This window comes from Seriola lalandi, unplaced genomic scaffold (assembly GCF_002814215.2).
Source record: "Seriola lalandi dorsalis isolate HSWRI2012SDOR001 ecotype SW California unplaced genomic scaffold, Sedor1 jcf7180002054246, whole genome shotgun sequence".
In the NCBI taxonomy this organism is placed as follows: domain Eukaryota; kingdom Metazoa; phylum Chordata; class Actinopteri; order Carangiformes; family Carangidae; genus Seriola; species Seriola lalandi.
In genome coordinates this window covers 294,030-305,346 of record NW_019524799.1, presented here as the reverse complement: position 1 = coordinate 305,346, position 11,317 = coordinate 294,030, and the positions used below count along the sequence as shown (strand labels likewise).

General features: G+C 39.3%; 3 protein-coding genes across 4 annotated transcripts; 2 read left to right on the top strand and 1 right to left on the bottom strand.

Moving 5' to 3' along the window:
* The first annotated feature begins 157 nt into the window (after nucleotides 1-157).
* Nucleotides 158-1,641, top strand: cisha (cytokine inducible SH2-containing protein a). The gene is made up of 2 exons (XM_023404531.2): nucleotides 158-488; nucleotides 689-1,641. Exons 1-2 carry the CDS (start codon nucleotides 374-376, stop codon nucleotides 1,183-1,185), a joined length of 612 nt encoding a protein of 203 aa, XP_023260299.2. The 5' UTR covers nucleotides 158-373; the 3' UTR covers nucleotides 1,186-1,641.
* On the bottom strand, nucleotides 1,547-7,208 carry hemk1 (HemK methyltransferase family member 1). 2 transcript variants are annotated; one of them, XM_023404534.2, is made up of 11 exons: nucleotides 6,926-7,208; nucleotides 5,700-5,873; nucleotides 5,506-5,597; nucleotides 5,204-5,297; nucleotides 4,974-5,111; nucleotides 4,402-4,466; nucleotides 4,189-4,238; nucleotides 3,994-4,099; nucleotides 3,024-3,119; nucleotides 2,622-2,732; nucleotides 1,547-2,356 (listed from the first exon to the last, which is right to left on the bottom strand). In XM_023404534.2, exons 1-11 carry the CDS (start codon nucleotides 6,986-6,988, stop codon nucleotides 2,293-2,295), a joined length of 1,053 nt encoding a protein of 350 aa, XP_023260302.1. In that variant the 5' UTR covers nucleotides 6,989-7,208; the 3' UTR covers nucleotides 1,547-2,292. The 2 variants fall into 2 exon arrangements, with proteins under 2 accessions (XP_023260302.1, XP_023260301.1); XM_023404533.2 differs by lacking the exon at nucleotides 1,547-2,356 and having other exon boundaries at nucleotides 2,423-2,732.
* A 609-nt stretch (nucleotides 7,209-7,817) lies between these two features.
* On the top strand, nucleotides 7,818-11,314 carry nprl2 (NPR2 like, GATOR1 complex subunit). The gene is made up of 7 exons (XM_023404532.2): nucleotides 7,818-8,246; nucleotides 8,938-9,029; nucleotides 9,156-9,324; nucleotides 9,450-9,558; nucleotides 10,279-10,415; nucleotides 10,741-10,838; nucleotides 11,192-11,314. Exons 1-7 carry the CDS (start codon nucleotides 8,166-8,168, stop codon nucleotides 11,286-11,288), a joined length of 783 nt encoding a protein of 260 aa, XP_023260300.1. The 5' UTR covers nucleotides 7,818-8,165; the 3' UTR covers nucleotides 11,289-11,314.
* The last annotated feature ends 3 nt before the right edge of the window (nucleotides 11,315-11,317 follow it).

Below are 11,317 nucleotides of genomic sequence, written 5' to 3'. Positions count from 1 at the left end.
AGATTTTAAAAAATTGTGTCTTGGCTAAGATTGGCAGCTATAACAGACAAGCAGAAAAAAAGATCGTCACCAATCAGAATTAAATGAAGATGCGATTATATAATCATAAATAAGACTAAATAGTCACATTTTGTGATTGCCAAGTTCAACAGTGAACTGATCTTAGTGAACATCTTGTTATTATTTAGCAATAAACACTGAACTACAAAGAATATAGGACAGATTCATGCATTAATATGGAGGAATAAAGCCTGCCATGATTATTTAGCTGCAGGTGTGTTTTATTTTATGCCATTTAAACCGTATCTTCCATTTTATTTCTAGTCCACCAGCTCTTCTGCCCGGTGCTCTGTCCACTGAAGCCCCACGGGGCATGCGGGCGGGAACTGTACCTCCAACCCCTTGCCTTCAAACCACCCCTCCAATATGGGACCCCGCAAAAGACCTGAAGGCGATTGCCACCAACTTCTGCTATCTAGAAAATTCAGGTACAGTATGAAATGTGTTTCACATTTAAAGCCAGTAAACATCACCAATAAGATTCTTGAAAATCCACAGGCCACTCCAGGCACAGATTGGTATTATTTTCTGCTGTAAGAGTTTAGTTACTGTGAAATAAACATCAAGCAACATACAAGGCTGCAATGCATGTCCAGAGTGACTAATATTTAGGAATCTTTGTGTGTAGGATGGTACTGGGGAGCTATAACTGCAGCTCAGGCCCACGCTGCACTTCAAGAGGCATCTGAAGGAGCCTTTCTGGTACGGGACAGCAGCCATCCCATGTACATGCTGACCCTCTCGGTGAGGACTGCCCGTGGTCCCACCAGTATACGGATCCAGTACAGCGGCGCCCAGTTTTTGCTCGACTCCAGCTCCCCGGCCCGGCCCAGCCTGTCATCCTTCCCCAGTGTGCCCTGCCTGGTGCAGCATTACATGGGACCAGAGAGGAAAGCCGAGGAGGGGAAGGTGGAGGTGGAGTCTCCTTCAAAGCCCTCTCAGCAGACAATTCAGGAGCCGTCTGTGGTATTAAAACTGAAGCGGGCTGTGTACAAGCCCCAGGGCCTCCCCTCCTTACAGCACCTCACACGCCTCGTCATCAACAGACACTCAGACTGCCCAGACCAGCTACCACTCCCGAGGCCTCTGCTGCGTTACATACAGGACTATCCCTTCAAGGTATGAGTGGTCCCTCAAGTTCATTACAGACAAAAGACAAAAAAACATCAAACAGGTCCTTTATGCCTGTAAATGACATTGCTGCTCCAGCAGTTGGAGGCCAGTCCCAAAAAACTGGACACAGGGTCATGTTTTTACTGACGAAACATGTACAAACTCAGTTATTGCTGACGTGTCTGGTTTCAGACTTAATTTGTTATGGACTGGGTGGTGAGGCATCCCAGAAAGAGACGACTTGTGAGAAAACTCCGTACTGTAATCTACGCTTATTTTATGACGGATGTGGAAATTGTCCATATCTACTTTACCCTCATCAGTTTTGGATGTGCATACTGTTTCCAAGAAGTACATTGATTCCACTGAAACATAATTTTAAGCCATTTTATTTTTCTCAGTAAAACATTTTTTCTACCTTTTACATGTGTACATTTTTCTATTAAAAAAAAAACAATATGAGTCTAACTTGCTGTCCTTTATATCCTTTTCTACTGTCCTGCTTTAAATCCCAGTAAAAAGGGTAAAGAGAGATAAAGAGAGATACTGTCATCATCACCATTATTAACCACCACATGATGACTGCTCATGTGACACTTGTTAGGAAATATTTTTGCCTTCGATCACCTTTGAAACACAAAGAGTTTGTGGCCTTTGAGCTTTAAGTGTGTGAGACACACTGATTGTGTGAGGAAGTAAAAGCCACATTGTGCGTGTGTTTTTGCTCAACAATGCATACAGCCTGAATCTGAGTCAGCGAGTGGCCAAGCAAAGGGGAGGACCGTTCATCAGCAGATTCACAGAACTACTGAATGCTTCCTGGGAGGAGGGTGAGATTCTGAGAGGGAGGGTTCTAAGAAAAGCCTCGGTAATTACCTTCAGCTTTGAGCCTGCTTTTGTGCCATCTCGCACACATTTTTTATTGTGGCACACGATGTGATCACAAATGTTACCAGACTGAAAGTGCAACAGTGACATAAAAAGTGGTTTAAGCCTCTGCAAATTGTGAATTTTAAATGATCAAATCCGTGCAGGCGCGTGCTCGGTGGCTCAGTGGGGGTAGGGGAGCTGAGGCTGTGGCAACCTGGGCTAAAGCCAGCGTAATAGGATCTCAGTTTCTCAATCCAGATCCAGTTCAGGTCCTTGTTTGACTTCTCTTTTCTGAAGGATGCAGAATCGGGGCCTAAGAAACAAAAACAAGTCAGTGTCACAGATGCTGAGTTTGGACTTGCGATGAGAAAGAAGCACAAAGCAAGGGTGCACTGAGCTTACATTTGGAAGATTTTATCAGTGCAGCCTTTTACTTTAAATCTAATAGACACTAATGGACCTAAAAGATCAACATGAATTCAACTTTAGCATGAAATAACAGCAGGTTAAATGCTGACAAAATGTTTTGATGATGCTCAGGTGACAGACGTAAATGCTGAGAGGTTTTCTGGACAGACCTGCCGGTGATGTCGTGCCGTGTCTCCACATAATGCAGCTTTTCCACATTCGCCTCCACCCACCGCCGAATGAGCGGGGGGTGTCTGGGGTCCACTTCTAAGTAAAGACGACTGTTCATTCACCGGGAAAAGAACACAAAATGGATTAAAATTTAATTACCAACAAGACGGGACTATGAGACGTAACCTTGAGATGAGAGTAGTGGCACATGTCTGGACCTGTATTCACTGGAAGTCTTTTAAAAAGCTTAACTCATTAAAGAGGCAACACGATACGTGTGTTTTTCAGAACATGCTGTTCTTGTGACAAGCCGCTGCCGCCGTCAGGAATTAAACCCAGGTGTGTGTGTGTGTGTGTGTGTGTGTGTGTGTGTGTGTGTGTCGGGTAGAGGGGCTCCATACCCATGATCTGACAGAATCTTTGTTGCCAGAGTCAAAATCTGTTTGATCACGTTTAGGCCATCTTCACCTCCATCTAAAGCAGAGTGGTCTTCAAACCTGGGAGCAGCAGACAGCATCCACATGTCACTTAAATACTGCACATCCACTTGATGTTACATATTTCCAAAAAAAAAAAAAAAAAAAAAATTTAAAGGACAACTAATGAAAAATTTATTTAACACATTTTATGCATTTTCAAAGGTTTGACTTTGGTTACGCCGAAACAAACATCGAATTTGGTAAGTACAATTGAATTTTAATAACAGTACATTTTTAAATGATTAGTATAACCCCTTAATAAATTCTTTACACCATACTATAAGGATTTGTTCATGTGTGCAGTGATACATCATTATGAAATGTATAACAACTATGTTACACTACATGTCTTATCAATCATTCCTTAAATGTTTATACACCAGTTATGGATACTTCATTGGATGTGTGGCTGAAACAATTATTCAAATAATTGATTAGTTGATCGCTTGAAAATTAACAATTGAGATAATCAATTGATCATGTTAGTAATTTTTCAAGCAAAAATGTAAAACAATTGCTGGTTACAGCTTCTCAAATATGAGGATTCACTGCTTTTTTTGTTTTGTATGATGGTAATCTGAATATCTATATTGAAATGTAGGCCGGAGTAGTAAGGATTGTGGGAAATTATATTGGGCATTTTCCACTGTTTGCCAGCATTTTATCGACCAAATGATAAATTGAGAAAAGAAAAGAAAAAATCGACAGCGGCAGCTTCACCTGGAGGTAGTAATTGTTGACAAATCCATTAGTGAACACTTTCAAATTGTATTATAGATTATTATAATGTGTTATAACCATTTATTCAGTGATTACACTGCTTATAAATGTTAACCATGGGGAGGGTAAATAAAATCTTAATTGAGAGAGGCTGTGTGTGTGTTTTAACCACCTAAATATTTCTGGTTCCAACGACGCCATATCCTCTGAGAACAAGTACGGAGGATTACTGACCAAAGCTGAAACGGGGCTACAGAGGCTCAACACACTTTCCACATCTGACAAAAACACAAATCAAAACTGTTTATAAGCATGTATATGTATTTAGATGTGTTATTTAATAATGAAATCCACTGCTTTCACTTACCTTTCATGACATCTATATGATAAATGAGTAATCTGTCCTGAAGCCCCAACCTGCAGAGAAATAACGCAAATCGGATTTCACGCATTACTGCATACGCCCCAATTTTTTTTAAAAAAGAAAAAAAAAGCAGTCATTGTAAGTCTTTAACCACAACAAAAGTAAATCAATAAGGACATTTAGGGTTTGTTTTTTTAAGTGCTTAAGTACAATTACCTTAACGCATTCTCCCTTGTTAAATCCACCGCATCCTGGCTTTGATCCAAGGCAATGGCTTTAAGCTGGTGAAAAAGAAACAAACACAGCAATTAAAAACTGCTGCTTACTGTTGGATACAACTACCTCACAGGAAAAAAAAAATCGGTTTGCCTGTATTCGTGTTTGTCTACATGAGAAAGTTAAGACATGTTCAGGATTTAATGATCTGTTAACAGTGGAGACAGAAAAATAAGCAGACATAGTTAACGTTACGGGAGGAGAGTAGTGTTACTGTGCTTTATGATGTGAAAACAATAGTGTATTCTACTACAAAGCCATTTTACTTAGCCATGTGTATCTGCTCTACATCTCTAACTAATGATTTTTTTGTCATTACCAATTAGCCTACTGATTTTATTTCTTCCATTAAGCAATTTATCACTTTAAATTTAAAAAATCAACACAAGGCCATTTCAAGTTACAAAAACAAAGAAGTCTGAAAATGACTCAAAGAAAGTCAGTGTATTCAAGAGGATTAAAAAAAACTGAGCACTGATCAAAATACTTCCTACAATAAACAAAGACCTCACCTGAGGCAAACTCTTCAGCAGACTGAGGGAAATAGCACCAGAGCCGCATCCCACTTCTAAAGACGTATGCCGAGTGTCTGCACCCAGTCCAGTCCCAGCCTTCATCTCCAGATCAGTGAGCACCAGCTCGACCAACACCTGCACCAAACGCACAGAGAGACCACTGCTCCAGTAATGTGCGAGTGATAAATGGGATTTCATTGTGCACTGAACATACGTCTTTCTCCAACCTCTGTTTCAGGTCTCGGTATGAACACTGGAGGTCTCATCTTCAGTGTCAGATCTCTGAAGTCCCACTCCTCAATCACGTATTGCACAGGCATTCTACAAGAAACACATACATTTATGAGTATTCAGGTTTTTTCAGGCTTTCAATATCAGGTTAATAGTCATTTCCACACATATGCTTGACATGCAGGGAAATGCTCAGTGCAACATAGAAGAGACATACAAATGTCACACAGTTTTATGGGTGGTTTGAATTAATGATATATGTACATCTATAATCTATATATATATAGAAGCTTTATACCTGGAGAGACGTCTAGTGCACAGCTTCCACATCTGCTCTGTTTTTTCTCGGCTGAGAAACTCTGTCAACTTGCCCTGTTCAAGACTTTCTATCTGGATAAAGAATCGGTTTGTAAGAACATTAGGAGATGCTGTTGCAGTTATTCAGACATTACGTCAGGCAATGTAGAATGACCTCAGCAAATTTCAACTCACAGTTTTAGCCCCGAGCAAATGAGCAACAATGTGATGGCTAGAGAGGTCAGGCTCTGTCACACCTCTCTCCTCAAAGTATCTCCTCCATAAGTCCATGGCCTGAAGTGCTGTGATCCTGCCTGCAGGTAGGACAGGAGCGCTGCATGCACGCACTGCATGGGAGCCCCAGATTCCCTAAAAAGCATTTCATTTAAGAGAGTTTCTGAATAACCACAAATCAGAACCCTCTGTGCATTCCAGCAGCGGTTTCACAAGCCCTTGTTAAAATTCCCAGACTGGCTCGTTCCCTCGCCATTTAAGTAAAGCTGTGGAGTCCAATGTGAAAACTCGATTTCAGATCAAACCTCAGACACCACCGAATCACATACACTGAAGATACATGTCTCATCGCTTCCTCTGCGGACTGGAATAGTCTGAGTTACATGAGAATAGTAGATATACACAATCTAATGTTCTCCAGGGGTGTTTCTAAAACTCTGTCCCCAGTGTAATGTACCGTATGAAAATGAATGTTCTGCCACTGACAAGAAAACACAGATCCCTTTTATAATATTTTAAGCCTTTTTTTCAACTGAGCCCACCAGATATTTGTGATAACAGTTGTCATTTTTCCCATACCAAAAATGACATAAGCAATCAATTAATAAAATATGATTTATAGATCAGTCATTAATGAAAATAACAGTTAGTTGCAGCCTTGCAGGTGAATTTTTAAACCCCCACAATATTAAGAGGGGGATCATACTAATTTCAAGCACACTTCAGATATACCTATCAGAATATACCTTCAGGGTATATTAGGATGATTATTTAATCTAGTGTGTGTGTGTCTTCTTAAACAATTAGAGACTGTTCTGGACTTCCAGGCCCATATTCAGTAACACAACCTGCACTATAGATTACTTGATAACAAATATCTTCAGTCCATTCAAATATAAATGCACATCAACAATAAATATAAGTAAAGCGTGATCACTGTGCTTATATGTAGACAGGCTTGTAGTTCAGTTGTCTGCTGCAAAGAATCAACTGGGACAAAGTTCAGTATTGACGGTTATTTTTTTTTTTTCGCTTATCAATAATTCATTTGTTCTTAATTTTCATGCTCTCCCCATATTATGTATGTCAGGAGCAACAACAGCCAGCTTAGCTCGATTGTGCTCATACCAGTCAGCATTCATGACTCTATGAAAACAACAGACAAATCAATTTGACCAGTTAGTTACCTTTGGTCCAACACTCCTGCACCCAAAGCATCTGTAACCTGCACTCACTGACCTTGTCCACATGGTTAATGTAAACAGACAACCTGTATTCCCATTGTTTTACAGGAAAGTACTCGTTGTACTCGATGTATCCTTTAAGTATTCTGTCGTCCTGTATGTACACTTTCTAGATTACTTATCGACCTACATGAAATTAAACATTTTAGTCTGACGACACGCTTGTTGGTGGGGTTATTAGTTTTTCCTACACATGGCGCAGCTATGCGATACGAAACGTCTCCACGTGCGGCGCAGACTGCGCAGCACTGACTCTGGTGAACAGTGTTGCCTTTAAGTACTGTCGAGAGTATTAAACAGTGGTGGAATATACATAAGGACATTCACTAAAGTACTGTAGTACTTGAGAAGTACAAATTTGAGGCACTTGTACATTATATTTTTCTTTATAGGCCTGCTTCCTCTACACTAGAACGGAAATATTGAGTATATTTAAAATATACATATATCATTTTTGAATACAAAAACAAATACACAAACATATAATACAAAAATTACAAATATTCCCATATATGAGGATTTTCTGCTTGTCCTTTAAATTGTTTTATAATTTTAATTGATTTGTAATCGTTTTGGGGTTTGGAGTGTTGGTTGGACCAAAGCATTGTGAAGGTCTCATTTTGGGTTCTGGGTATGTGATGTGAATGTGTAGTAATAATCTAACCTTATGATACACAGCAGGGGCCATTTTAAGTAACAGTGTTTTTACAGTGTTTTATTAGTACTTTTGCACAAGTAAAAGGTTTCAGTACTTATTCAAGATAGTTTAGTTAATGAACAGCTGATGGTGAAATTCATTTCTTAGCAACCTCAAAGAATTAAAAAAATTTCCGAGGATCCCCTGAAGGCATCAGTTAGTTGTTGTCTGCTGTACATGAATGTCTCGGGTATCTTTGTTGAATAGTTCACTGTCGAGTCGACATCACTTTTGTTAAGTACACTTACTAATAACACGTTTGCTATGACGTTGTTCAGACGTTAGAGCTGCTAACTGTATTTCACAGGAGCTCACTAGCTCGTTATTAAGCGCTAAAGCCGAAGCTAGCAGCTAGCTGTGGCTGCTAAATAACAGCTGAGGCAAAACAGGGAAGGCAGGCAGAGGAGACCATCATCTAAAACTGAAGTAGTTTGGTTAAAGTTTGTATTTTTGTCCTTCTGTAAGGCTTCCCTGACCAGAGGGTCTATGATAGGCATGACCACTCGAATAGAGTGCATATTTTTCAGTGAGTTTCACCCTACTTTGGGCCCAAAGATAACATATCAGGTAAGTGTGCAAATAATCTATTTGGTGAAGTGAGATTCAAATTCACAGTTCAACATTTTAACAAGGGTAGCTCTAATAAAATCACCACAATTGTCCATAATAATAATCATAGTTACTGTAATTACCTTTGTGGTTATCCTTATTGTGACACAGTAGTGAAGTTACAGTAATTACATAGTTCAGTATCAGAAGCTATGGGAAACTAAGATGGATATTTTCCTCATTTTTTCTGACAAAACGGCAAATTGATTAATAGAGAAAATATTCTGTAGACTAATAGATCATAAAAATAGTTGTTATATGTAGCCCTAGTAACAAGTTGAGGTTTGTAATTAAGTTAGATACATAACCTTGTAAGCTTGGATCATATTTGTACTTTGTACGCTTTCATGTTGTGTGTGATTTGACCTCCAAGTGTTCCTATTCATCATATTCCCAAGAAAAGCATGCTTTGTTACCTTTAGACGGCAAGACAGAGTGTCCTTGGTCAGTCTATGCATCATTGTGATTGAGTCTATATATCAAGGAATTTAGATTAGAATCATTGATCTTATTAATGGTAAACATGTATTTAATCCTTTATTTATATTTTTGTGGTATTGACCTTGCAAGTGCACAGTCAATAATCTCCTTAGTCTATCTTATAGGATGTGTTTTGTCATGCAGTGTCCCCTCTGTCCTCTCCTAACAGGTCCCAGAGGAATACATTTCACGGGAGCTCTTTGACACAGTTCAGGTTTATATTATCACCAAGCCAGAACTGCAAAACAAATTGATAACAGTGTATGTAATGTACCACTCCACTTCTGTCTTCTTGTCATAATTTATTGATTTTTTTTTTTTTTTTACCCTTGAGATATGTGTTCATATTTACAAGGGAATGGTGTCTGCTCTTCATATCTATTGTAGCACTGCCATGGGAAAGAAGTTAATCGGGTGTCCTGTATGCATTGAACATAAAAAGTATAGCCGGAACGCCCTCCTGTTTAACCTTGGCCTTGTTTGCGATGCCCAAACCAACACATGTGCCCTCGAGCCAATTGTCAAGAAGCTGTCTGGGTACCTCACTACTCTGGAGGTAGTGAATGATGCATTTTTACATCTGTCCATATCAAATGTGACAAATTTGATAATTGTGTTGTTCCCAGTACTAAGACATCCTAGAGATTAATCATAAATCTTTTTTGATTTCTTGTTTTGCAGCTGGAGAGTGGCTTCATTTCCAACGAGGACAGCAAGCAGAAACTTTTACCCATCATGTCGACCTTGTTGGAAGAACTCAATGCTACAGGAGCCTGTACTTTACCAATAGGTATTCTTTCAGTGTTTACTTTGCACATTCCAGTTCTCTTTGTGGCAACAACTGCTGTAACTGTTTCTTTCACATGAATGCTGACAGTGGTGGTAAAATGCAAATTATGTGCGTTTGCAACAGGAAACGGCCCTGATGTGATGATTAATTGTAATAGTCTGTTGAAGAGGTGCTACTAGAAAAAATCTTGTTCAGCTGTCCTTTTTGCTGAAGCAGCACTGAAGGTTACCGACCAAAAGGGTCCCAAAGTGAAATTTTGAGATGTTTTGGCTGGTAAAGAGACATATAAGTCAAGCACCAAGACACAGCAGCTGTGTGAAGGGGAAACGCATTTTAACACACTTCACAAAAACACTGAGGATTTGTGAGGAGTTCAGCATTGGTTAGGTTATAGTTAACTAGTTGAATTTAGTTTTACTAGTTGATTTACTAGTTAGGTCTCCCAGATAGATGGGTCATTAGAAGTAATGAAGATCCTTGCATGAAAAATGTATTAATAATCTTGACCCGTTAAAATTGCAAACATAATTAGTAACTAGTGCTTTAATTTATTTTTGAGTGAAACGATGGTGAAAAGCATAGTTACGGCTTCTAAGAGACAGGAAGTGAGCACTAAAGATAATGGTTTGGCATTTGAAAACCTATTTTTGCTTTACTGGCAATAGTAGCTATCAGGATAGTTTTTAAATGTCTCTTTTCTTTTCTTTGTCTCTGATTTAGATGCATCTAACACTATACATCTAAAGCTAATCGAGCTGCGAAAGGACCCCCCGATTGTGCAGGAGTATGACGTTCCTGTCTTCACACAGTGTAAAGACCATTTTATCAAATCTCAGTGGGATCTCACCACTCAGCAGGTAGGCGCTCTCTTTCAGTAAAACGTGGCTGATATCGAGGAACATTGTGATAAGAAATTCTTAGAACTAATTAAACGTTTGTTATCAGCTGTGCAGGGAGTGATATAAACAACTCCTATTACATGCAGTGCGTTATAGGTGAAAGGAAGGAATTATGTAGGAACAGGTGAAGGAGTCGGGTTTACTGGTACAATAATCTTATTGCTGTAGCAAGGAACAGAATTATAGGTACATAGTAATGCATATAGAGCTTATTAAACAGGCAGTTCAGGTCATGGAGCTTAGTACAAGCTAGTAATGTTGTACTGTATCTTGCTACCTGCAGATCCTGCCCTATATTGATGGATTTAGACACATCCAAAAGATTTCAGCTGAAGCGGATGTGGAGCTGAATCTTGTTCGTATTGCTGTGCAGAATCTATTGTGAGTACATTTCAGTGAATAAAGGGCAACACACACCAGAGGCATCTGACGCACATCAAAACATCCATTATGTTTTCTATACAGTGCAGCAGGCCTGCATATCTGGGGTGACTTGGTGAATGTCACTGTGGGTTGATCCACATTAGGATAAGCCAATATTCTGTTTCTCAGTTTCTTCTGATAGGGCTCAAGTTTTCAGAGAAGCATTGCTTTCACCACATTTTATGGCTTGAAATGATGCAGTACTTCACAGTGCAGCTGGTGTGTGTTGTACTTACGTACGTAGCGTGTTGAAATTTATGTTTCGAAATGAAACCAAAGAGAGATACTCAAAGCCTCCTTTTCTTTCACAGGTATTATGATGTTGTGACCTTGGTTTCGATTTATCAGGTACAAAACCAAACTCGCACTGTAACTTTGTATCTTAGAATGTGGTGTTATCACTTATGATGGAATAACTGTACTGTTTTTGGAAGAAG

Excerpts from the sequence above, each read along its gene's own strand:
- cisha (XM_023404531.2), top strand. The coding sequence starts at position 374 with ATGCGGGCGGGAACTGTACCTCCAACCCCTTGCCTTCAAACCACCCCT. Across the intron at positions 489-688 it reads CTGCTATCTAGAAAATTCAG|GATGGTACTGGGGAGCTATA; the intron begins GTACAGTATGAA and ends CTTTGTGTGTAG.
- hemk1 (XM_023404533.2), bottom strand. The coding sequence starts at position 6,988 with ATGTGGACAAGGTCAGTGAGTGCAGGTTACAGATGCTTTGGGTGCAGG. Across the intron at positions 4,467-4,973 it reads TGCTGAAGAGTTTGCCTCAG|CTTAAAGCCATTGCCTTGGA; the intron begins GTGAGGTCTTTG and ends CTTTTTCACCAG. Across the intron at positions 4,100-4,188 it reads TCATATAGATGTCATGAAAG|ATGTGGAAAGTGTGTTGAGC; the intron begins GTAAGTGAAAGC and ends TGTTTTTGTCAG.
- nprl2 (XM_023404532.2), top strand. The coding sequence starts at position 8,166 with ATGATAGGCATGACCACTCGAATAGAGTGCATATTTTTCAGTGAGTTT. Across the intron at positions 9,030-9,155 it reads CAAAACAAATTGATAACAGT|CACTGCCATGGGAAAGAAGT; the intron begins GTATGTAATGTA and ends TATCTATTGTAG. Across the intron at positions 10,839-11,191 it reads ATTGCTGTGCAGAATCTATT|GTATTATGATGTTGTGACCT; the intron begins GTGAGTACATTT and ends TTTCTTTCACAG.